The sequence below is a fragment of the Dromiciops gliroides genome, chromosome 1 (genome assembly GCF_019393635.1).
Source record: "Dromiciops gliroides isolate mDroGli1 chromosome 1, mDroGli1.pri, whole genome shotgun sequence".
In the NCBI taxonomy this organism is placed as follows: domain Eukaryota; kingdom Metazoa; phylum Chordata; class Mammalia; order Microbiotheria; family Microbiotheriidae; genus Dromiciops; species Dromiciops gliroides.
In genome coordinates this window covers 59,319,024-59,346,061 of record NC_057861.1, presented here as the reverse complement: position 1 = coordinate 59,346,061, position 27,038 = coordinate 59,319,024, and the positions used below count along the sequence as shown (strand labels likewise).

The window sequence follows — 27,038 nt, the reverse complement described above, 5'->3', positions numbered from 1 at the left end:
CTCTTTCGGCATTGGGGCCAGTCTGTACTGCTGGGGAAAGTCTTACAAACAGCCACTGTTCCACAAAACCATTTGGTATTTAGTTTTAGAGAACTCAGGAGGCATTACCCCAAAGAGAAAATGGTACAGATAGTGGCTAGGTTCCAAGGCCAGACCACAGAAATCTATCTGACCCAGGGTGTAGCTAAATTCTACCATTACCCTGACTTCCGAGTCCTGGGAACAGAGGTCAGATTGCATAGGAAGAAGGAAACAGAAAAATGTATTCCCTTTTGTTGGTATAGAGTCAGCTGTAAGCAAAATCTCAAAGTAGGCCAAATACCCTGTCTCGCCTCCCAGGAGACATTGTCCTGATCTCTCCTCATCTGGTCCCTTGAAAATTCAGCACTCAGTGACTTCCTCTGGACTTGGCTGCAGGACAGAGGAGTCAGGCACTGGGGCAGGCAGGACCATGATAGGGGAGGAATGGAACACTAAAGACATAGTCTGGCTAGGTAGAACTGGACATTAGCAAGGTACCTTGGAGTCATGGCAAACCAAGCTGCAGAGACAAAGAGCGGACTCAAAAACAGTCAACCCAATTCAACAATCATTTATTAATTAAATGCCTACCGTGTATAATAAATACACTGTGCTAAGTATAGAAAGGCAAAATATAAAATGGTCCCTGTCCTCTGAGTTTACACGTGGCGGGACGGGACGGGACGGGGGGGGGGGGGGGGGGGGGGGGGTTAGTTCAGGCTGACAGGGGTTGAGAATCAGAGACGATAAATAATTGATGCATTAGCACCACCTTGTGAGTGAATAACTGTGTGCACCCTTTATTATTAGGATAGCTCAGTATTTAAAGCAAAAAAAAACAAAGAAATCAAATAAAATCTCTGCAAGAATAATTCTAGAGAATAAGGATATTTTTTGTCCTTTCAGCCTTAGCATGACAAAACTTGTTCCAGGCCTTAACAAGGCAAGGCTTGCACAACTAACTCCTCGGACCCCAGGAGACCGGCCAGGCATTGTCACTGGAATTCAAGCTTTAACCACAAAACTCTCCCAGGAAACTCTTGCTGCTTCAGTGATTATGGCCTGAGTCTGGGGAGGTGGAACTCAGTCAGAGGGGCGACAAATGAGGCAGTAGCTTCCTATCTGGGCCAGGCAGGACAGCTCATGGGGAAGAATGGGGAACTTAGGGTAATGATTGGACTAGGAAGGAACAGCTGTCCGGGTGGATAGGATAATGCATCAGTCCAGGCTGGTCACAAGGAAGAATGGGGCACTGGAGTCATTGCCAGGTTAACCAGCTCACAGAAATAAATGGGACATTGGGATTAGCTAAATCAGGCCAGGTTGGTTATGGGAAAGCATGGGAGGCTGGGTTCACATCCAGGCTGGGCAGGGATAATAACTACAGGGATAGATGAGTAGAGTTCTGGGGTCTTGGCTAATGTGGGATATTGAGACAAGATTTAGTTATAGGGAAAGACAAGGTGCTGGGGTATCAATCAGAATGGGCAGGTCTGACTCAAGGGCCAAAGAGTCCTAGGGTCACAGGCAGGCTGGCTGAGTAGACATTGGGAATGGATGGGGCACTAGGACCATGGCTTAGTTAAGCCTAGCTGGTTATAGAGAAGGATGAGATGGCAGGGTCGTGACTGGGATGGGTGGATCCAACTGTAGGGGCAGATAAATGGGGGCAGATGCTGGAGTTACAGTAGGGCTGGGCCAGGCTTGCCAGCTACACTTCAGACTCGGATGTGAAAGGTGCTGTAGGAGAAGCAGAGAAGTGAGAGTGTTTATGGGGTGTCCCCTCTCAAAGAGCTCATGCTGTTTCAAGACCTTTAATGAGGAGTCCTATAACTCACCCTCTTCTTCTTCTTCTTCTTCTTCTTCTTCTTTTTTTAGTGAGGTAATTGGGGTTAAGTGACTTGCCCAGGGTCACACAGCTAGTAAGTGTCAAGTGTCTGAGGCCGGATTTGAACTCAGGTCCTCCTGACTCCAGGGCCGGTGCTCTATCCACTGCACCACCTAGCTGCCCCTACTCACCCTCTTCTTGCCACCATCTCCTAGAATCCCTGGCTTCCTCCAAGATTCCCTCTGCAGAAGGCCTTCCCTAGTCCCCTCCCCATCCTTTTTTTTTTTGGCAGGGCAATGAGGGTTAAGTGACTTGCCCAAGGTCACACAGCTAGTAAGTGTCAAGTGTCTGAGGCCAGATTTGAACTCAGGTCCTCCTGAACCCAGGGCCAGTGCTTTAGCCACTGTGCCACCGAGCTGCCCCACCCCATCCTTCTTTTTTTTTTTTTTTTAGTGAGGCAATTGGGGTTAAGTGACTTGCTCAGGGTCACACAGCCAGTAAGTGTTAAGTGTCTGAGGCCAGATTTGAACTCAGGTACTTCTGACTCCAGGGCCGGTGCTCTATCCACTGCGCCATCTAGCTGCCCCACCCCATCCTTCTTTAACGATCTACTTGGTATATAGTTTGTCTATGCCTACATATGTACATATTGTTTTCCCTCTCAGAATGTAAGCTCTAGGAGGGCAGAGACATGTTTTTTGCTCTCTATCCTCAGCACTTCACACGATGACTGAATAAATGGATATATAGATATACAGTTGGGTAAGTGGACAGATGAATAAATAAATGAATGGGTAAGTGGGTAGATAAATGAAAGCTTGAATGAGTAGAAAATGAGGTAAATAGATATATGAATAAATAAAGGAATCCATGGATATGTAAAGAATAGGTACATAAGTGAATAGGTAAAGAGACAAATGGATAGATGGGTAAAAGAGTAGAAACTATGGATGGAATGATGGTGTACAAGATGTTAAGCAAACGTGATCTCAGTGCTTCCAGTCTCCTCACTACTTACAAGCATTTGGTGTCTTTTCAAGGTCTTCCCTATTCCTGACATCTTTTCTGAAATTATTCACACTAAACTATAAATGATTAAAAAGAATTTCAAGCATAACCTGTCTCGGGGTGGGAGTGAAAAGCACATGTTAATAAGAAGTACAGTCCTGGTTGAAGTCATAAGATTCTAACAGTAGATTTTGTAGAGAGGGTAATCACCTGAGGAAGTCTGGGGCGTGTAGAATCATGTTTTGAAAGTCATCCAGAGAGAGTCTGCCATCATTGTCCACATCAGCTTCATTAAGCACCTTCTCACACACAAGGCCAACTTCCTCAGGAGTCAGCTCACCTCGAGTGAGCTTGGTCACTGTCTTCTCTAGGTCCGATGGGCAGATATAGTCATCGTTGTTAAAATCTGGGCCAAAGGGTACCATTGAGCTTCACCAGGGCCTTGGAGCCAAGACCCAAAATGAAGAAGGGTGCCCTGGGGTTGAGGGACTGGGAGAAGCAGGCATTGTCTGGGGATGAGGAATTTACAGACAAGCAGTGTCCAGGAATAGAGTGACATTAGAGGCAGACAGTTGCCTGGGGTAAGGATGTTAGAGATAGGTTTTGTCTGGGTAAAGGAGTAACAGGAGCAGGCAGCACCTAGGGACGGGGGTATTAGAGCCGATGCTTGGCCTGGGATAGGCCTGTTAAAGGTAGTTAGTGGTGGGTGCAATTTTAAGGCTAGTAGAACTGGAAAGTCCTTAAAGATCATCTATTCCCACTTTGTTCTTCCCGGTCCCACTTACATGAGAGAAAACTGAAGGACAAATTGGCAAAGTGACTTGCCAAGATCATGTAGTGGCTTAGTGTAAGAACTGGGACTCAAACCCAGTTTGTCAACTGCTTTCTCACTGTTTGGGGTTGACAGAACTGAGACCACATTCTAGGTGGAAAAAATATCTGGCCTCAGAGCTCCTGTTTTCCCCTCAGGCCCCATGGCCAGGTTCCTTTTACTTACCATAAATTTTAAAAGCATAATACGCTTTGAGATCTCTAGGAGCCATTTCACTCATCACGGAAAACATGTCCAGAAAATCATCCAAGGTCATGTTCCCATCCCCATCATGGGAAAAGACCTGAGCAATCCTCTCTCGGAATGGGTTATCCTAGAAAACAAAGAGTTAAAAGCACCAACAGGTGGATACATATCTTATTGGATGGCCTAGCCCAAACAATAGTGATCAAGGGATCCGTGGAATGTAAGCTCCTCTTGGTGGCAGCTAGATGGTGCAGTGGATAGAGTACTGGCCCTGGCTTCAGGAGGACCTGAGTTCAAATCTGACCTCAAACACTTGACACTAGCTGTGTGACCCTGGGTAAGTCACTTTACCCTCATTGCCCCCACAAAAAACCCACAAAAATAAAAACAAAACAAAACAAAAAAAGAATGTAAGCTCCTCTCAAGGAGAACCCGTTTTCTATGTAGTCATTGCATCCCTAGTACCAAGCAAAGGATCTTTCACCAGTGTTTCTTTCTCTATGAAGACTTTCCCAATCCCCCCAGTTGCTTGTGTCCTAACTCTGAAACCTACAAGGTATTCATTTTGTATCTCATTTATATTCTTACATATCTACAAGTTTTCTCTCCTCTTATATTGTAAGATCCTTTGAGGGCAGATACTGTCAAATTTTTGTCTTTAATGCGATTACTGAATCAAATCGAACGGGTTTGTTGTCGACTTGGAGGAAGATCTCCAACTGCTTAGGGGATGTGTCCTTCATCCTATTCTGTTAGATGTTTTATTTTTATTCATGACCTAGATGAAAGTACAAATGACATGCTTGCCAAGTTTGCCAGAGGCCAGGCACATCCCCGTTACTAGGGGATGCTGCAGCTAGTAGACCATTTGAGTATGGAAGTTCTGAGCTGCAATAGGACTAAAGTCTATCTAGTGTCCACATTAAGTACTGTACCAATATGGCAAGCCCCAGGAACAGAGAGCTACCTGACTGGCTAAGGAGGTGAAGCTGTCCCAGATCATAAAAAAATGGAGCAAGTTAGCTTTCATACCAATCAACATTGGGATCAGACCTATGAGTGGTCACTATTTCTAGACTGAGAAAAATAAGGAAACCCAATATCCAAAAAAATAAAATAAAATACTGATGATACAAAGATAGTAAAGATAAATAAAATATTGGGTAACTGAATTATGATCCAACAATATCTCAGTGGATGAGAATAGTTCAAATCTAAGAAGGTGAATTTGAATAGCGACAAATGAAAAAATATTATTGGGCTCAAAAAGTTAACTGAACAAATACAGAATAGGGAAAGGGGAATTGATATCGGCTTTTTAAAAAAAAATATCTGAGGGTTTTAGTGGACCCTAAACAGAATATGAGTCAACATAGCAACCCCAAAAAAGCCAACAAAATCTTAGGTTGAATGAATGGCAACAGAGAGAATTCAGGGTTTGGGGCATGATGGCAGTTTTAAATCATTTGAAGGACTGTCACATACTCGAGGGACTGGATCTGTTCTGTTTAGTTCCAGAGGGCAGAACCAAAATGAATGGGTAGTAGTTCTAAAAAGGCAAATCAAAGCTTATCAGGGGAAATCTCCTAGTGATTAGAACTGTCCAAAAGTAGAATAGGCTGCTTGGAGAGGTGGGAAATTCCCTTTCCTCGGAGGTCTTCAGGCATAGGCTGGATAGTATTTTATAGTTCCTTCATGTTTTTTTCTTTTTCTTTTTTTCAGTTAGGCAATTGGGGTTAAGTGACTTGCCCAGGGTCACACAGCTAGTAAGTGTTAAGTGTCTGAGGCCGGATTTGAACTCAGGTACTCCTGACTCCAGGGCCAGTGCTCTATATCCACTGTGCCATCTAGCTGCCCCATTCCTTCATGTTTGAATCAGACCAGCTGGTGGTTGAGGTCCCTTTCAGCTTTCAGATTCTGTGATTCTATGAAAAAGTTAAGGAAAAGCTATGATAGGATGACGACTAGGGAACTGGCAACAGGGCTACTAAGGCACTGAAGACTAAAACTAGTCAGTTACCTTAGGGCTGTTAAACTAGCATTAGAATTCTCCCAGCACCAAATACAGACCCCACAAAACTCTGCAAACTAGGCTACTACATGTAGACTGCCCTTATGCCCTTAAAACAATGGCCGATTGCTATTTTTAGGGAGCAAGGAAAAGGAAGGGCCTGTGCAAACTCCCCTACCCTCTCTGTAGGCTAAACTGGGGGGAAAGAGAACCTCACAGGGATAGATCAACCAGCACATTTTGAGCTGTCAGTCGGATGGACTGGCTGACACTGAGCATTGGTAGGAAGGAGGGGCTGGGAGAAGGTCCGAGGCGGAAGAAAAGGAATTCCAAAGCGGTGAGAAAGCAAGAGGGAAGCAGGAGGGCCCCGAGATGCCTCAGAGAAGGAAAGTCCAGCAAGTAGGGAGCCAGCCCATCTGAGGGCTGGCCCTGCCCTGAATTCTGACAGAATCTCCCTCCTCTCTCCTACCTTTAGTTCAGGCATGCTGCTGATGACTTCATATGGCACCTTCACATTGGGGTTGCTGTTGTAGTCTAGAGGAACCAGCTGAGGAGCCAGATCCTGAAAACGATAAAATAGCCTGGGATGTGGAAGAAAAAGAATTGTTTAGGATGAGCCTTTAATTAGCCATTAGAGCCTTCAGGGCTCTTGGAAAGAATTGTGGGAATTGTGGGAACCAAACTGACTCCATCTTGTGATTCAGTACTGGATCTAGTTCAGTTCCCTTTCTATTCAATTACGGGTCTAGTCCAGTTTCTGTCTTGTGGGAAAACTTTATTCCATTATGGGAATGGTGAGAAAATTTTGTTACATTGCTTGAGTCTAGCCCTGCATGGCTGGGCCAGTGGACCACCTCTCCCTGTTGCTTTGTTGTTGTTGTTCAGTCATTTCAGTCATGCCCCACCCTTCGTGACCCTATTTGGGATTTTCTCAGCAAGGATATGAGAGTGGTTTGCCATTTCCTTCTTCAGCTCATTTTACAGATGAGGAACTGAGGCAAACAGGGTTAAGTGACTACCTGTTGCTTAGAAACCCTTAACTACAGACCTAGATTATGCAGAAGCCCAGTTAGATCTGTTGAAAATTAAATATAGTTTTTATCTGCCTGTCTCCTACAGAAAATAATAATAATAAACATTTCAGAGAAATCAATTTTATAATGTCTCCTACAATTTGTTTCCATACCTGTCCTCCTATGAACAAAACAGATCAGAGGACATAATGTCTCTCCTACAGGAAAAACCAGATCAGAGACAGACAGAAAAAACATAATACCAGTTTATTTTGTCCCAAGAAGAAAGAAACATTATCACATAGAGACCCCCTCCCAAGAAGGGAGCTCAGAGACTCCCCCTTTCTGAGGTTATATAAGGTTTTTTGTTTACTGGTTACAGAGTGTTGTGAATTTCATTAGCATGATACAAATCAACCCAAAAGCAAATACTATAACAAGAATGGATGTAATGCAAAGCAGTTTTAACAATTTCAGTTATAACAAGTATGGAGGAAATATAGATTCACCATGATAAGATTACAGAATTCCAAAAAGGAGTTTGGCAAGGATGAGGATGCCCAGATGTCCCCATAAGATAGGGACTTACTATCCTGAGGAAAGAAGTCACCAGGTAGGGACTTTTATCTGCTAGCTATCTAGGTTCAGTTTGAAGTTCAATTGAAGGACATTTTGCTCCTATTAACCCAGAGTTTCATAAAAAATCCTTTTGGATAATAAGGTACCACCATCAAATCCAGGTGATTCATACATTCTTATTAACAGATCTGAAGATTGAAGCAAGGAGTTTTCTCATAATTATACATCTCAAGCAACCTATATGTCATCTGAAAACTGATAAACATATGAAAAACTGATAAAGTAACTGGTCAGTTACTGTTTCCTTGTCACTTTGATTGAATATAGACACTTGGCAGGGGTGGGGAGTAGGACAAGTGAGACACCTCTTTTGCCAATTTGAAGAAATTGTACCAGTTCACTCTCTTCCTCCCAACTTGGAAAGTCCCTAATCTTTCCTCCAATTAGAAATCAGATTACCTAATTTTGTATGCTGGTTTATATCCTGTTCACTGTTTTCTTTTGATGCATAAAAATCTGTTTCCCCCATCTTCGGTTGGGGGGAAAGCTGAGGCGGCCTGATCCCAATTTGTTATGCAATTATCATGCATTGCTTAATAAAACAATATGCTCAGAAGCTTTAAACTTTATTTCCTCTTGTTTGGGGCAAACTGCCTCAGTTTACCCAAATAACTCGAGGAGACCACCAAGTCAAGCAGAGACAGATTTATTACATTCCTGCAAGAATGGGCAAACTCAATAACTGAGTTGCAATAACTAATACATGCCTTGAGCTTTTATAGTAATGTTGGTGGGGAGGAAGTCCCCACAAACACTAGGGTGAGCTCACAATCTAACATCCAATCCTGTCTCACCCAGGGTGCGTGTTTAGCTCGTGATCAATGTATGGAGACATGCATATGTGTTCCAGGAACAAGAGGGAAAACGGGAGAGGGAACAAGGTCAAACCAAAGGAAGAGGGAACAGGGGAGTGACAGTGAGAAGAATGACAGTTCCCACTGACTCCCCCCTCCCCTCTCCTGGCCCCTATCTCTAAAGATATTCAACTTGAATAACAGGAAGAGTCACTCAGGTGTTTCAGCACTGTTTTGTAGTCGTGTTAATTTTAGAAGGATGACAGGCTTAAAATTTATCTTTGGCTATGTTGGGAAATCAAAGAAATAGAATAAAGAATAAAAGAATAATCCATTGTTGGGACCCTAGGGTCCAGGGGATTCTGCTCTGAGAAAAAGAAACATGTCACTTAACATCTGGTCTCAACTTAATTGCCGCATCCTGTGCTGAGCCCCGTGATCGCCTGCCCTTTCTTCTTGAGTCCCGAGTATTGAATTGGTGGGCAAACTCCCGGACCCACTCAACAGGGACTGGGGTTCTAACATATGATGGATTCCAAATAAAACTAAGATGTAGCTGACAAGTGGGGAGACTGAGCAGAAGTAAAAATACTGTTAATTGGCAATAAAACTTAAAGGAGACAGTGAGAATTTGACAAGCAATAAACTTTTATTGGGGCGGGGCTGGGTACCTTTCAGACCCCATCCTCAGAGTTTAATCTGACTCAAATCCATAATCATCTCATGCACTCTGTTGTTTCAGATTTTACCCATCACATCTGCCATAAATGAATATCAGTGCGTTGTATTCCTATTTGACATATTCCTCCTCAGTGATCTGCCTCTGGTACTGGTTCAGGCAGTTCATAATGCCTAAAGCACTGAGAGATTACATGACTGGCCCAGGCTGACACAGCCAGTATAGGTCAGAGGCAGGACTGGAACCCGTGTTCCTAGCTTTGAAGCTGGCTCTCTAGTCTCTCTACACTGCACTGGTTCTCACCTGGAACATAATAGGCACTTAATGAAAGTTTGTTGATTGATTATATAATGTTGTAAGTACTAATTGTGTGACCTAGGACAAGTTACTTAAGTTATCTAAGCCTCAGTTTCCTCACCTGTAAAATGAGAAGACTGGACAAGATCATCTCTAGAACTATGATCCAATGATCTCATCGCTTCACTACAAGTCATGCATCTGCTATCTCAGATGAGATGTTTTTCCTTTTTGAGACTTAGTTTCCTCACCTGTATAATGAGGCTAATAAGCCATGCTTGACCAACCTGACAAGGCCATTGTAAGCATCAAATGTATGTGTTGCATTAGCCTGTGAGCTCCTTAAAAACCGGGACTTTTTTTTTTTTTTACCTTTCTTTGTATCTTCAGCACTTAGCACAGTATTTGGCGCATAGGCTCTTAGCAAATGTTTTTGGCTGACTTGTTGGCTAAAATATGCCATAATTATAAAGTATTCTGTAAATGTGAGATATTATTATTAAGCTCATATCTAGAGGATCCATTTGACATGTGACGCTGACTTTGTTCTCTGTATGAAGCCCATGAGACCCATTTAAAGCTGTCATCGTTGGACAAGCCTGGGAACAATAGGGCAGTATTTTGAAAAGGATTTCACATCAATAATAAATGCCTTATTCCTGACACAATTATGGACTTGGCCTCCAATCAATACATGATCAAACACCAACCCAGGCTTGGGTTTCAGGTATGACAGACTCCCCGACCCGGGCAGTCTGGGCTTCAGGTAAAGAATACAATGGAATGAGGGTCTTGCAAAGGGCAGATGAATTATATAACTAGTGACATGGCCCAGCCCAGACCTTCTGAAGATTCCATGATTTCTCGAATGACCAGAGAGCAATTTGTGCTGAGAGTACCCTGCAAAGGAGAACAATCTCCCTCCCACCTGTCTGACCTGATGTCTAGGGTCACGAAATCACAGGATCTCAGATTTGGAAGGGATCTCAGGGCCATCTGGTCTAACTCAAGCCAAAAAAATGAATCTCATCTACAAGCTAGTTATCTAACCTTGGCTCAAAGACAGTCTGATTTTCCAAAAGCAATCGAATCCACTTTAAAATTGCTCTAATTGTTAAGCTACTTTTCCTGACATTGAGCCAAATTTTACTTTTTTGCAATTTTCATCAATTGTTCCCAGCTCTTCCCTCTGAGAGGCCAGTCAAAGCAACCAATTCTTCTTCCAACTGACAGCCTTTCACAGACAGATAAAATAGACATGTGTCTACTTGAAACAAACATATGAAATGGACCTGTGTCTGCTTCATAGACATATGAAACAGATTTACAAAATGGGCAAGTGTCTGATTTGTAGATACATGAAACAAACATACAAAATAGACATGTGTCTATAGACATGTGAAACAAACCTATGAAATGGACATGTGTCTACTTCATAGACATAAAACAAACATACAGAATGGGCATGTGTCTACTTTATAGATAAATGAAACAAACTTGTGAAATAGACATGAGACATGTCTACTTCATAAACAGTTATTAAGTAATCCCTAAGTCTTTTCTTCTCTAATTTAAATATCCCCAGTTTAGATATCCTCTCTAGTTTAAAACATCACTAGTTTTAAAATCTTCTCTGATTTAAGTACCTCTAGTATTTAAATTAGTTTACCTCTAGTAAACATCTCTAGTTTGAGCAATTACTTCAACTCATCCTCTTAAGGCATGAACTCAAGAACTTTCATCCTCCTTCTTGTCCTCTATGAGTTGCTCTCCAGCTCATCTGGGTCTTTCCTTAACTCTGTCGTGAAGAACTGATCACCGGTACTTTGATATGTAGTCTAACCAGGGCACAGCATAACAGGACCACCAGTTTCTGATGCCTGGAAACTGCAGCTTTTTTAAAGCAGCCAAATACCAGAATAGTTTCCATGGCTTCCATATGACAGAGTGGGCTACCATTAAGCTTATGGTCCACTAAGTACCTGTCACAAACTGCTATCTAGTTATGCTTCTCCCTTGTTGGACTTGGAAAGTAGATTTTTACAATGTATGCATAAGACTTTTCTTCCAGTCCTATTCAGTTTCATCTTATTTAGTTGGGTCTGACATTCTAGTCCATCAAGATCCTCTTGAATGGGAAAAAGATCCAAAGTTCAGGTTTCTGTATAAGTGGATGAGATGCATATTGAGATGTTCCCAGGATTGGGAGCAATCTATGCTTCTATAACCAAAAAGAAGTTCTATCTGATATAGTCATAACTAATAACAATCCTTCACATGTGCAAAGGGCATTAGCACTCACAAAGTATTTTTCATCTGCTATCATGGAATTGCCTCATGGTAGGATGTGACTTTAGAGGACAGCCCTATCAAATGGTCACGCAGACTGCCAGGAACCAGTGTTGGGAACTCACTGGCTCTAGAGTCAGCTCATTCCACGTTAAGAAGGAAACAAGGGAGCAGCTAGGTGCCATAGTGGATGGAGCAACAGCCTTGGATTCAGAAGGACCTGAGTTCAGGTCTAGACTCAGACACTTGACACTTACTAGCTGTGTGACCCTGGGCAAGTCACTTAACCTTCATCGCCCCCCTCCAAAAAGGAAAGAAGCATTTATTAAGTGCCTACTATGTACCAGGCACTTAAGCACTCAAATATTGTTTCATTTGGTCCTCACAACAACCCTATGAAGTGTTATTATTACCCCTATTTTGTAGTTGAGGAAACTGAGACAGACAGAGGTTAAGTGACTTGCCCAAGATCACAGTTAGTAAGAGACCATATTTGAATCCAGGTCTTCCTGACTCTAGGACCAACTCTTTATCTACTGTGCCAACTAATTATCTGCTTTTCTTCTTTCCTTCCTCCCTTCCCTCCCTCTATGTAACTTCCAATGCTAGACTACTAATATATGATTCTTTCTGACCTTCGTTCTCTTCTCTTCTCTTTTAGGAATGTGGGGGGAGATACTATCTCTGATTACCTTCTCCCTCCCACCTCTCCATAATTGAAAAAAACAAACCCAAGACCCTTGCAACAAATATGCACAGTGCGAAACAAACTCTCACATTGGCCATGCCTGAAAATATATCTCATTCTTCACTTTTGGTCCATCACCTCTCTTTCAAATGGCATGCTTCATCATTAATTTAAAGGAGAGCTTCTTAATCTTTTTTGTGTCATAGGCCCATTTGGCAGTCAGTGTGGTGAAGCCTATGGATCTCTTCTCAGAATCATTTTATTAAATGCATACAGTAAAATACAGAAGACTGCAGAAGAAACCAAGTATATGGCAATGGTTATCCTGAATTTTTTTTTCAATTTCATAAATCACAGGTTAAGAATTCTTGGTACAGAGAAAGTTCCTTACATCGATGAAATAGTTGGTCATGTCCCTATCCCTATGTATTGAGCCAAAATCTAATTATCAGCAACTTCCACCAATTGCTTCCAATTTTGCCTTCTAGAACCAAGCAGAGCAAGTCTTCCACATAACAACCTTTCACATATTTGAATAGAACTATTGTGGTCCCTCAAACCTTCTCAGCTCCAGGCCAAACACCCCCAATTTCTTCATTTGATTCTCATGTGAAATGGTTTTGGGTTCTTTCATCATCCTGGTTGCCCTGTCATGGAAACATTACAGATTGTCAAGGTTTTCCTTAAAACATGAAATCCAGAACTGAACACAAACTCTAAATGCAGTCAAACCAGGGTAGAGTACAGTGGGATTCTACAGTGTCCACATTAAACTAGAACATGGGTACAAGTCTGAGTATGGTGGTAAGTGAAGCTAGAAGAGATAAGGCTGGATTTGAACTGAGGTCTTCCTGACTCCAGGCCCAGTACTGTATACACTGAGCCAACAAGCTGCCTCTAGCATCAGCAAGACCTGAATTCTAATTCGGCCTCAGATACTTGCTAGCCATGTGACCCATAGCAAATCATTTAACCTCTTTTGCCTCAGTTTCCTCAATTGTAAAATGAGAATAATAATAGAACAAATAGCAGGTACTTAAACCCTTCCCCCGACTCCTCAAGGATGATAAGAGGGGTTAGGATATAAGACTCTTCACAATCTGGTTCCAACCCATCTCTCCAGAAATGACATAGCGAATAATGTACTAGACTTGGATAAGTAGAAAATCAGGATTCAGATCCTGCATTGGATACTACTTACTTGTATGACCCTAGACAAGTAATTTAACCTTCTTAGCTTCAATCTTCTCATCTATAAAATGAGAATAATCATATATGTGGTACCTACCTCAAAGGGTTATCAAATATCAAATGTGATTATGTAGATAAAGTGTTTGCAAATTTTAAAGTTCTAAATGGCTAATGTGATTATGATTTAGAATGAAAACAATCTAGACTATCAAGATCCTCCCAAAAATATGGTGCCCAGAACTGGGCACAATATCCTAGATGAGGCACTCTGACAAGGGTAGTGTACAGGGGCATTCTAGAGTGGGTAGCATTAAAGTGGCAGACCATCGGTACAAATCTGAGTGTGGAGGTAAGTAAAACATTCCCATTCGTGTACTCCCGTACTCCAGCCCAATTCAAGTAACCATTCCCCAAACTTGGCAAGCTATCTCAACTTTTGTGCATTTGCACAAGTCATGACCCATGTTTGGAAATCCATCCCTCTTCATTTCTGCCTTTCAGAATCTTTCTCTTACTTTCAGGTACAGCACTAGTGCTACCTCCTCCTTGAAGCTTTCCATTTCATGAAGATTCTCCAAGATGAACGTATTCTCTCCCTTTCCAAATTTTCTTAGTGTACTTTATCGTCTCATTTTTGCACCTATCAATATCACTTTGTATTATATGTATCTGTGCTGTTGTCACATTCCCCCTAATAAAAGATAAGGTCCTTGAGGGTAGAGAATATTTAATTTTTTTTTCTTCATAGTCCCCATAGAAATCTAAACCAGTGTCTTACATATAATAGCTTTCCAATAATACTTGTTGTTGAAAGAAAAATAATGAATCTGGCACTAAAGTCATTGGAAAAAGTTGGGAGATAAGTGATAGCAACAAAACTGGAAAAGGAGTGATTTAAGTAGATTGGATGGAATCCAAAGGAAGAAAGGTCACTGAAGGATGGTGGTAGACAAATGACCATAAAATGTCACCCATCCTTATAAGTCTTTATACTTTATAGTTACTGTAATTATAAGTCTGAGGGAGAAGGAAGGGAAGAATACAATCAAGAAAGCTGGAGGGATGCAGCATCTTTGAGGAAGAGGCAAGTTTCCTTTAAAACAAGGAGATAATTGTAATTCTGGTTAAAATTTGAGGAGGTAGGAGATTTTATTGAGGATCGAATGGAAATTCCAAGGAGCAATTCTAGTCCAGCAGGCTAGAAAAGATAAGTGAACCTGGAAGGAGTAGGGATGTTGAGAAAAGAGATGGAGGTTTAGGTGAAGGGACAAGGGGGCTTGCAGTCTAGGCCTAAAGTGATGAGATTAGATGGCTAGAATTCACCTCCCAGTAGGATTACAGATAAATTAGAGGGACATTTTGGCAATAGGGGTAGGGGACCCCTCAGCCAGCAAGATTCGGATGTTAAAGGAATTTGAAGAATTAGCATGCTAAATATAACCAAAACAGAAAATATTGGATGTTGGAGGGGATGTGGGAAAACTAGGATGCTAATCCCCTGTTGGTGGAGTTGTGAAAAGATCCAACCATTCTGGAAAGCAATTTGGAACTATGCCCAAAGGGCTATAGAACTGTGCATACCCTTTGATCCAGCAATATCACTGCTAGGTTTATAGCCCAAAGACAAACCCAATAAGAGAAAAAGACCTATTTGTACAAAAATATTTGTAGCAGCTCTTTTTGTGGTGGCTAAGAATTGGAAATCAGGGGGCAGCTAGGTGGCGCAGTGAAAGTTCAAATCCAGCCTTGGACACTTGACACTTGTTAGCTGTGTGACCCTGGGCAAGTCACTTAACCCTCACTGCCCAGCAAAAAAAACCCCAAAATTTTAAAATTTTTAAAAAGAATTGGAAATCAAAGGAATGTCCATCAATTGGGGAATGACTAAACAAGCTGTGGCATATGATTGTAATGGAATAATACTTTGCTAAAAGAAATCCCAAGCAGGATGATTTCAGAAAGACCTAGAAAGACTTGTATGAGGTGATGTATATAGTGAAGTGAGCAGAATCAAGAAAATATTGTGCACATAGACAGCACTATCATTTGATGGAAAACTGTGAATGACTTAATTATTCTCAACAATACAATGATCCAAGATAATCCCAAAGGACTACAGATGAAACATACTATCCACCTCCAAAGAAAGAAGTGATATTTATGGAAAACAGACTGAAGCATGCTATTTTTCACTTTCTTTCATTTTTTTCTCCTGTTCAAGTTTTGTTGTACAGGATGACAATTATGGTCATGTTTTGCATAATCATACATGTATAACCCATATCTGATTGCGGGGAGAAGGGATAAAAACTGGGACTTAAAACTATAAATAAAAATGTTTATTACTTTAAAAAAAGAATTAACATGATGAAGTTCTAAAGGAAATATGATATAATGTTGTTTGAAGTGTGTCTGGTCACGGTATCCCCTGTCCTAGGAAATCTTTTCCCAAACAGAAACCATAAGGAGACCAGAAGCTCATTCTCCTGATCCAGTCCTTTTTATTCAGGAAAATGCTTTATTTGTGCACATTAATGATTAGACTTAACATAAAGGAACGATTCCATTAAATTTAAATCAGATGGGGGCAGCTAGGTGGCACAGAGGATAGAGCACCGGCCCTGGAGTCAGGAGTACCTGAGTTCAAATCTGGCCTCAGACACTTAACACTAGCTGTGTGACCCTGGGCAAGTCACTTAACCCTAATTGCCTCACTAAAAACAAAACCAAAAAAACAAAACAAAAAAAAAATTTAAATCAGATGCTAAATTATGTGGATTTAGCACAGCATTGTGGTTAATTGTTGATGCTGACTGGGCTGCACTATGTCCAGCCTCATGATTTAGATTTGATATATAAAGCATAATATTACTTTTATCATGTCGTGGCCTATAACTACATAGGTATATGCTGCATGAATTTAGGAGTGGGTACCAGAAACTAAGTCACATCCCTGCCCTACACACATCTTTCTCATACCCAATTCCTAATGCACAAGGGAAGCTCCCAAGAGTCACACTTTCCTTGATATTCACTGAGAGAGGCAGTCAGGTAATGGATTTGATAGTGAGACAGAACCTAAAGTCAGGGAAGTTGTTGTTGAGTCATTTTTTCAATCATGTTCAACTCTTTATGATCCCATTTTGGGGGTTTCTTGGCAAAGATACTGGAAGTGATTTGCCATTTCCTTCTCCAGATCATTTTTACAAATGAAGAAACTGAGGCAAACAGGGTTAAATGACTTGCTCAGGGTCACACAGCTAGTAAGCATCTGAGGCCAAATTTGAATTCAGGAAGTTGAGTCTTCCTGACTCCAGGCCTAATGCTAATTTATCCACTGTGTGCCACCTAGCTGCCCTAGAATTAGAAAGATTTGCATTCAAATCTAGCCTCAGACACTTACTAGTTTCTTGACTCTTGGCAAGTCACTTAACCACTACATGCCTCAGTTTCCTCATCTATAAAATGGGGATAATAGCAGCATCTACCTCACAGGGTAATTGTGAAGTTCAAATAAGAAAATATTTGTGAAGCACTTAGCACAGTGCCTGGCTATATCAATGCTTATTGCCGGGGTTGTTATAGGAGGATAATAATAGTGGCTAATAATAATAGTGGTTTACCAAAGCCTTATTTTGTGAATATCATCTCATCTGATTTTCACAACAACCCTGGGAGGCAGGTGTTGTTATTATCCACATAAGGAAACTGAGAATGGTAGATTGTAGAATGGTAGATAGACTTGGCAAGGATCACGCAGCTAGTGGCTAAAGCCAGATGTGAACTCAGATCTTCCCAACTTTAAATACTCTATCCAATGCACCACCAAGCAAGATTACACATAGTGCTAGATAAGTGCTATTGTTGTTGCTGTTATTATTATCATTATTATTATTAAATCTTTCACCAACAACCACTGAAACTTCCTTCCCACCAAATAGCCTCAAACATTCTTTTCTGACTCTCCACTCTCACTGGGTCACCAGCCATGACACACCACAATCTCCAGTTCTTCTAATCTCTCAATAACTACTCCCAAGTTATTTTCTTTACCTTCATACTAACCAATAACTGCTCTGAGGTTATGCTCAGATACTTCTAAATACTGTGGAAGAAATGCAGGGACTTGCCTTCTCTCTTGCAGACCCTAACACATATCTCTTTCTCCCTTTCCCCACCTCTCAACCTCACAAAGGCCAAGATCCTAATAAGCCTGCCTGGAATCTCACCCCAGATGTTCTTTACTTAGCACCTTAAAGACAACATCTGGCATTTCTCTAGGGCTTTACAGTTTACAAAGCACTCTCCTTGAAGCAATTCTTTGGAGAACAATATTATTATCCCCACTTTATAGATCAGGAAACTGAGACCTAAAGTTATGAAATGCTTTGCTTTTTGTGACCTTGAGGTCACACAGATAGTATAAGAACCAGGATTTGGACCTAAGTCTCCAGACTCCAAATACAATCCTCTTTCTACTAAACTACTCTGTGCTAAGCACACACTCCCACAAATCCTCCATCCTCCTCCACTTACTAGCTAAGACCTACCATCTCTGAGCCTACATTTCTCCATCTCTAACATAAGGGAGTTGAACTAGATAGTGGTTCTTGCTTTTTATGTCATAGATTCCTTTTGCAGTCTGGTGAAGCTTTTTGAAATAATGCATAAAATGAAACACAGGATTACAAAGAAAACCAATTACAAAGAGTGACCCAAGAGTCTTAATTTTCAATTTCAACAGCTTGAAGCTCTGTAGTTTTTATCTGTTAAAGCTTAAAAGTAAGACTTTTAAACTAAGGTTTCAACTTTCATAACTTAAAAACCATGGGGTTTTAAGCTATTATGGTTTAAAACTAAGACTTTGGGAGCATCCTGTATTGAAACAGTTATCAAACTTTTTCTTTAATGTTTACAGATACCAAGATAAGAACCTCTGAACCAGATAATCCCTAAACCTCCTCCCTGCTCTAAATCCTAGTATCTCCCTTTTAAATTGCATTCCTTCTTTGATCTCTGTTTCAATCCACCACTACTTTCCCCACTGTCCTGCCAGGGCTCATCCTTAAAGCTATCAATTACAGAATCACAGAATTTGACAGTTAGAAGGGAACTCCCCAGCCATGTAGCCTAACCTAAGCATGAAGGAACGTCCGATATAACCTATCCAACAAGTTGGTTATGCAGCCTTTGCCTGAAGTCCTCCATCGAGGGGGAACCTGCAGCATCTTGGGCAGCTCATTATACCCCGGGATAGCTCTAATTGCTGGGCAGCTTTTCCTGACATCAAACCTAAACTTGCCTCTTTGCAATTTCCATCTGCTGTTCCTGGCCCTGCTTCCTGGGACCACACAGAACAAACCTATCCCCAATCGTTCCTAGTCCTTTGTACTTTAGTCTGAGTGAAGGCTGTGGGAGACAGGTTTTGACAAGGGCGAGGAAGAGAAAACATGATGTACTTCCTACTGTTAGGGCCATTCGTATACAGGTAGTGGGGGGAAAGGAGAGAGCAAGAAGTCTGACTGGCTGAGATGTCAATCAGCATCCAGCCAAAGCAGTGATCCTATGATAATCCTGACGAACTGACCTAACGATACCAAATGACAGGTCAGCCCGCCAGTGACTGTGGTAGAAAGAAGAGAGGATGCTCTACTTCCCCTCCATTTCTCAGGATTCTGGCTCTCTTTTGAGAGAGTACAATAAAATAATTCCTTACATCCCTGTCCTGAAGACAAACTGTCAGTTTCATTGCTTTGCTATCTGGTGGCCTTGCCCCTGATACTGTGTTCTGAGCAATATTGGATTTGTGGTCGCAGTATCTGGGTTCAAATACCAATTCTGCTACTTGCTGTATGAATTTAGGCAAATTCCTTAAATATAGACCTCAGTTTCCTCATTTGTAAAATGACAAAGTTGGACTAGCTTAGGAGTTCTTAACCTTTTTTTGGGGGGGGAGGTTCATAGGCTCCTATGGACCCCTTCTCAGAATCATGTTTTTAAATGCATAAGATAAAATCCAGAGGATGACAAAAGAAACCAAAAGGTTTTGAAAATAAAAGAAGAATCTTTTCTCATCCAGCTTCACAGACTACCCTGAAATCCTAGGTTAAGAACCCCTGGACTTTAAGATCTCTGAAATCCCTTTAAACTCAAATCCTGTGACCCTATAGGCATCCACCCTTGGCTTGAACTTTCCCAGTGATGGTGGGCTGGGTCCCAGAAGAGACTTACCTCAGAATTTCTTTCCTTGTGAAGAAAGTGCAGTCCTGCAAAGAAAGGAGACTAGAGAATGTTGAGTTGTCAAAGCTTCCTCTGCCCCATTTCCCCCAAAAGCAGGGAAATAGCAAAGATCCTCCCATTTGTGCCATAAATATGCCTTTTTTATAAGGGTGATGAGATCCCCCTTGGACTTCTTCATGAACACAGTTGGCTAATCAGAAGGAAGGTCAGTTGCCCATGGGCCTGAAAACTACAACATGAATCAACCATTCAGACTAGTATTTTTCCTCAACCACCTGAATTTCTGGTAGAATTGTTTCAGCACCACACAAATCACTGAGTGCAATAGCTATAATCCAAGATGTAGCAGTAAAAGCAGTCAAAAAGAGACACATGGCCAAAGCATAAGTCACCCCTCTCAGATCCCTAGAATTCTCCCCTTTCCAGTCTGTCCTTCACATGCTTCTAGAATAATCTCCCCAAAGCCCAGGTCTAAACCCTGTTCAAAACCCTTCCATGGCTCCCTATTGCCGGCAAGAGAAAATCCAAACTCCCTGATTTAGTATTCAAGGCCCTCCATAATCCAGTTCCAATGGACTTTTCCAACCTGATCGAGCATGACCACTCTATATTCCAGGCAAACTACAGAACTCAATATTCCTCAGTCTCATCCTTCCCATCCTGTCCTTTCCTGTCTGCATGCATTTGCAAACCATCCTCAGTAACTGGAAGAGATGAACCTTCTCACACTTCTACTGATAGGAATCCCTCCTTTTCTTAAAATAAAAACTAAATATCCCTGAAGCCTTTTCTGACCACTCCAGCTTGAAGTGATCCTGCCTGACCCAAATTTCTAATCTTTTTTTTATTTAACCTCTTGTATACCCTTATCACATTCTAACTTGTCTTATAGTTATTCCTGTCTATTCCCCTATTAGATTGTAAGATCCTTGAGGGAAATAGACGTTTTTCATCTTTGTTTCTCCAGGACCAAGCAAAAGGACTCACATTTAGTTTGTTGAACACTTACTATGTTGAACTAAACTTGGTAAAAATGGCAGGTCCTTGTTTCTCCTTCTCAAGGTTCTTACCTGATATGCGTCAAGCTGTTCTGGAGTGAAAACTGTCTGTTTGTTGCCCATGTCTAAATTCAGGCTCAGTTCTCCTAATAGCTTTCCCCTTAAATGCAGCGGTCACTTGGTTTTAAAAGCAGGGGCAGGAGCCTGGCATAAGGGAGTCAGCCTCCTGACAGCTATGAGAATTTCTAAATCACCTCCAGGAGTATTTAAGCAAAATCCCTATCTGGCATCAGTCACCTATGCCCTCCCTTTGCTCCCAGCCCCCACCTTCAGCAGGACTCACATTACAGCCTCTCATGGAGCACAGCCCAAAGCTGCCTCCCGCCCATCATGTGCAGTCCCACCCTCTATCCAGGGAGTATATGGTAGGCAGAGGAGTATGTTGGAGCCTGGACTGGGAAGCAGAAGACCTGAATTCTTATCCTGGTTCTGCCACTAATTACCTGTGACCTGGAGCAAATTTCATTCCCTCTCTGGGACTCAGTTTTCTAATCTGTAAAGAGTGTTAGGGGACAGCTAGGTGGCGCAGTGGATAGAGCACTGACCCTGGAGTCAGGAGGACCTCAGTTCAAATACAGCCTCAGACACTTAACACTTACTAGCTGTGTGACCCTGGGCAAGTCACTTAACCCCAATTGCCTCACTTTAAAAAAAAAAAAAGAGAAAGTGTTAGACTAGATCAGAGGTTCTCAATCTTGTTTATGTCCTTGACCCCACTAAAAGTCTGAAAAGCCTAAGGACCCCTTCTCAGAATGAGAAGAATCATATTTTTAAATGCATAAAATAAAGGAGATAGGATTAGAAAAGAAACCGATTCTATTTAAATGTAATTATCAAAATATTTTTAAAATAAATTCATGAACCCCAGGTTAAGAATCTCTAGATTGGATGATCTCTAAGATCACTCACAGCTCTGGCATTCCATGACCTATGGACTAAGACAGGGCTTCTTAAACTTTTTCCATTCACAACTGCTTTTCACCTGAGAAATGTTTATGTGACCCCCGGGTACATAAGGATATAAAACATTCATACATAAATTTTTCAAGACCTCCCACATTCAGTTGCATGACCCCATATGGGGTCATGACCCATAGTTTAAGAAGCTTTGGTCTAAGATCCCTCCCAGATCTGAGATTTCATGTTGTGTGTTTTAAGGTCCCTTCCAGCCCTATGCCTTCTATATACTGTGTTTATTATATACTTGACATGAGTTTCTGTTCCCTTTTGTCCTTGAGGTCAATGAGTATTCAGATTACCTGTGCCTAAGACAAAATACATTACTATATATATAGTAATACACAAGACTGCTGCTTGGTCCCTCTACCTCCAAAAGGCCTCCTCTCTTGCTCTGGACCCATGCATACAGACTGGATTCAGTCATAGGGAAGCCCAAACCTTAAAAAGAGAGGTAAGGCTAATTTTCTGGTCCACTCCGGCTCTAGTCATTGCCACCCTATAGCTCTAGGGAAAATCACTTATAGCTAAAGTTTGGATCATGTCCGGGGTATCCAGAAAAAGGTCAATGAAAGGTACTCTGTACAATGAAGATCAGGTATAGGACAGCTATTTATTTCTTCCACTCAAAAGAAATGTTTAAAACACAAAACTCACAATCATGAATCGACAATAGCAACCATGAAATCACTTACAATTACTACTGCTCTTCCAGGAGGATGATACTTCAAATGTTAAGACAAGGAACTTTTTGTGATATTGTTGAATAGGCATTTTACCTTCACCATGACTCTGTACTATACAAACAGCTCCCTCCAGATTGATGTCTTCTGGGAAACCAGGCTGAGGCTTGAGCTTATCCTCATGCTAGGAGTTATCTTCTCCTTTGAAAAACATTACAGTGGGGCAGCTAGGTGGCACAGTGGATAAAGCACCGGCCCTGGATTCAGGAGTACCTGGGTTCAAATCTGGCCTCAGACACTTGACACTTACTAGCTGTGTGACCCTGGGCAAGTCACTTAACCCCCATTGCCCCGGAAAAAAAAAAACAACATTACAGTGGCTTCTAGAGGAATCTTCCTGAAGTTCAACCAGCACCAACTGAGGAACCCAAGAACTCCCAAACTCTCAGGATAATCACTCCAAAAAATCCACCCCTCAAGCATTGTTTGGTCGCCTATACTCAGGTGGGGGAAAAAACAAAACATGAAAGGTAACCAGGAACCCAGAATCTAGGTCAGGCTTGCCTAGAAATATATGAGCCCACTGCCATGTAGGAGCAATGGTCATAGATCCCAGGGTAGGTAGGGGGCACCCCAGCTCCCCCACACATAGGAAATTCCAGAAGCCAAAAACAATTTAGGGCTGCTAGATATGCAACCACCTTCCCATTAGACCTGAACTGTTTGAATTACTCATTTTAATAGTAATGGAGGAGTAATGGAGTAATGTGTGACCCTGGGCAAGTCACTTAACCCTCATTGCCCCAACAACAACAAAAAAAATGCCCTCTAATAGTAATGGGAGGGAAGGTTCCAATTTCTTGCTCCCTTTGTTGAGATTTTAACCCTTATGTTCCTCCCTTATGGTTCCTCCAAATACAGGGTTCACTTGGGAAATCCTCTTCTATCTCCCATAGTCCCATTCTCTCTCTCTCTCTCTCTCTCTCTCTCTGTCTCTCTCTCTCTCTCTCTCTCTCTCTGTCTCTCTCTCTCTCTCTCTCTCTCTCTCTCTCTCTGTCTCTCTCTCTCTCTGTCTCTCTGTCTCTCTCTCTCTCTGTCTCTCTCTGTCTCTCTCTCTCTGTCTCTCTCTCTCTCTCTCTCTCTCTCTCTCTCTCTCTCTCTCTCCACCCCCCTCACTTTCATCCCTGAATTCTCAAACTTGGAGTTGCTCAAGAAGTAATCCCCAAGGCTGCCACTGCCCAAGAAATCTCTCTTCTCTTCTTGAAATCTAGATTCAGGCATCATACTGCTTAGGAAATCAAGATTTTTCCTTCTCCTTCGCACTCAACTTGGGTTCAGGAACAACATCTATGAACTTTTCCCTTTGCTTTTGCAGGAACTCTTGCTATTCTTCCACAGCCTGGGGACTATAATCTCTTGGGCTTAATTGCTCACTGGGATAGTCTTAGCAAGTGCCATACGCTTCTGCACCAAGAAAGCCATTCCTGGGAAGGAGAGAGCATATAGATGCACATGTATCTCACTCCCTGTCCTCCCAGAAGCCAGGTTCACTCTGCTAAATTCAAATTCATCTTTACACACTTACAAGTTATGTGACCCTCAACAAATCACTTTTATGTTTGTTTTTTTATGTTTTTTTGCAGGGCAATGAAGGTTAAGTGACTTGCCCAGGGTCACACAGCTAGTAAGTGTCAAGTGTCTGAGGCCGGATTTGAACTCAGGTCCTCCTGAATCCAGGCCAGTGCTTTATCCACTATGCCACCTAACTGCCCCATAACAAATCACTTTTTTTTAAAAAGTCTCCTGTTTCAGTTTTCTCAACTTCAGTAAAATGAAGATAAGCCTTATCTATCAGAGTTGTTGTGAGGATCTAATAAGATTAATATTTATTAAACAAAATGTCAAGCACGTAGTAAGTGCTGTATAAAGCTTATTCCCTTGGCTTCCATCAGTAAGCTCTGGTTACTTGGCTTTCTTTTATAGATCCTCACCAAGGGGTGGCTCCTCTGACAAGACTATATCTTCCCGAATTCTTTTGTTCTTGTTGTTCACTTGTTTTTCAGTCTGACTCTTTCAGTTTGACTCTTCATGACCCCATTTGGGGTTTTCTTGGCAGAGATACTGGAGTGGTTTGCCACTTCCTTCTCCCCATTTTATACTTGAGGAAACTGGGGGGAAACAGGTTTAAGTGACTTGTCCAGGATCACAGAGCTAGTAAAAGTATATGAGGCCAGATTTGAATTCAGGTCTTCCTGACTCTGGACCCAAGTCCTTAGTTAATTAAATATCTTGGAGACGACCCCAGTCACTGAAATCTAGCCCACAATGAGACCAAAGGGTGACTCCAAAACCAGCCAATCTCTCCTAGGAGAGCTTCAGTCTTTGGGTGATAATCTGGAGTTTTCTTTGTCCTTTTAATAAGTGGACAGAACCTTCTATAGGGAGGTAAGTTTCTCATATTGATGGGGGGAAGTTCTTTCATCAATCCCCCCTCTTATAAGAGGATCTCACTTCTTACCTAGGTTACAATGGGAGATAATTAGGGCGAAAGGATCCTGTTCTGTTGGTTTCCAAAATAGTGGGGGTATGAAGACTGCTTCCTGAAGTAGAAAACATCTCTCCCAGGTGTCAGGGTGAAAGGATATTAAGGTGTGTTGTCACTGTATTTGCCTTCTTATCTGAATTTCTACATCCATGCCTGAAGTCATACCTGGAGCTCCTGGCATAAAGAACCAGAGAAGGGGCGAAAGTAGAAAGGAGTGCCTGATAACACCTGCTGGTTGCTGTGAAGGGGATTTGCAGGAGGCACAATCTTGGAGAATAGCTCCTGACGTCACCTGCTGGTAATAACTAGGAACTGCAGGACTGCAGATTTATGGGTCTTCACCATGAACACTCAAGAATTACAAGGGGAGAAAACCTGCTTAATAGTAATGATTTCAACTGAGATGATAGATAAAATCACTTTGCAAACCATAAAGCCTTGTAAAAGGATCAGCTATTATTTATCACCCTGCCTATTCAGAACTCTAGGTGACTGGGAATTTATAAATTCCCCACCCCTATCCCCCCTCCCTTGCAACTTAGAGCATTTTCCAAGGGTTTCCATTGATCAGTCAATAAAACTTACTTTCTTCCTCAACTTTGTAAACTCTGAGCATTCAAGTAAGAAATAAGTGTTGGCATACTGGGGGTATTATGCATATATTTCCCATTTTCCTAGAGTGACATTGTTTTCCAAGAAAATGGAAAAAAAAAATCCTCCCCTCCCACCTCTCCACAATATAACAAGCTCTTCATTCTATAAAAGCGAGTTTAGATTTTAATGCTGGGAAACAACACATATAGGTGGGTTCTAAAGCAAGGAAGATGGAAATGCTTAGGTTTTCTTGGCAAAGATACTGGAGTGGTTTGCTATTTCCTTCTCCAGTGTACTCCCTGTCCCCAACATGTCTCTCCATCTCTTGCCTTGATGGCAAGAACTAGTCATTTTTCTCACTTATGGAAGGGCAGCTAGGTGGCACAGTGGATAAAGTACTGGCCCTGGATTCAGGAGGACCTGAGTTCAAATCTGGCCTCAGACACTTGACACTTACTAGCTGTGTGACCCTGGGCAAGTCACTTGACTCTCATTGCCCCACAAAAACAAACAACAAACATTTTTATCTCATGTCTTCTCAGTGTCCAGTCTACAATAAGTACTAATTTTATATAGAAGGGATTAAATTAAAGTTTTCTTGACTAAGCCAATTATTGGATATATAAGGGTCCTACCTTTCTACTATGTGCCAGGCACTTATGTATTGGTTGGCCAGGTGGTAAAGTGAATAGAGTGCCAGACCTGGAGCCAAGAAGACTCATCTTCCTGAGTTCAAATCCATCCTCACACCATTATTAGCTGTGTGACCCTAAACAAGTCACTGTTTGCTTCAGTTTCCTCAACTGTAAAATGAGCTGGAGAAGGAAATGGCAAACCACTCCAGAATCTTTGCCTCAAAAACTCCAAGTAGGTCACAAAGAGTTGGATACCACTGCACGCAACTAAGCAACAACATGTGACAGGCACAGTGCTAAATTAAGGGGATACAAAAAGAGGCAAAAGCAATCCATACCTTCAAGGAGCTTACAATCTATAGGGGAGACAATATGCGAACAAATTATATACAAATCAAACAATAAAGCAAACGGAAATATTTAACAGAGGGAAGACACTAACATTAAGAGGGATTTGGAAAAGGGCAGCTAGGTGGCGCAGTGGATAGAGCACTGGCCTTGGAGTCGGGAGTACCTGAGTTCAAATCCAGCCTCAGACACTTAAGACTTACTAGCTGTGTGACCCTGGGCAAGTCACTTAACCCCAATTGCCTCCCTAAAAAAAATTTAAAAATTAAAAAAAAAAAAAAAGAGGGATTTGGAAAGGCTTCCTGTAAAACTCCCTTCTGGGTTTCACCTGGAATCCTCAGCTGAAGTGTTACCTCAGCTCAGAGCAGGAATGGGCTCTGCCTTCTCTTTTATATCTTAGCCCCAGATTCTTTTAGTCCATCTGACTCCCTTAGGCCCCTCATATATTCAATAATTGGCTTAGCAAAGAAAACTTTAATTTAATCCTTTTATATAAAATAGC

The 27,038-nt window shown here is 41.7% G+C and overlaps 1 protein-coding gene across 1 annotated transcript; it reads right to left on the bottom strand.

Annotated features, from left to right (window-relative positions):
- Positions 1 to 1,670: 1,670 nt before the first annotated feature.
- Positions 1,671 to 25,304, bottom strand: CIB3 (calcium and integrin binding family member 3). The gene is made up of 6 exons (XM_043990401.1): positions 25,252 to 25,304; positions 25,125 to 25,133; positions 6,356 to 6,467; positions 3,855 to 4,002; positions 3,068 to 3,263; positions 1,671 to 1,761 (listed from the first exon to the last, which is right to left on the bottom strand). Exons 1-6 carry the CDS (start codon positions 25,302 to 25,304, stop codon positions 1,740 to 1,742), a joined length of 540 nt encoding a protein of 179 aa, XP_043846336.1. The 3' UTR covers positions 1,671 to 1,739.
- Between the last annotated feature and the right edge of the window lie 1,734 nt (positions 25,305 to 27,038).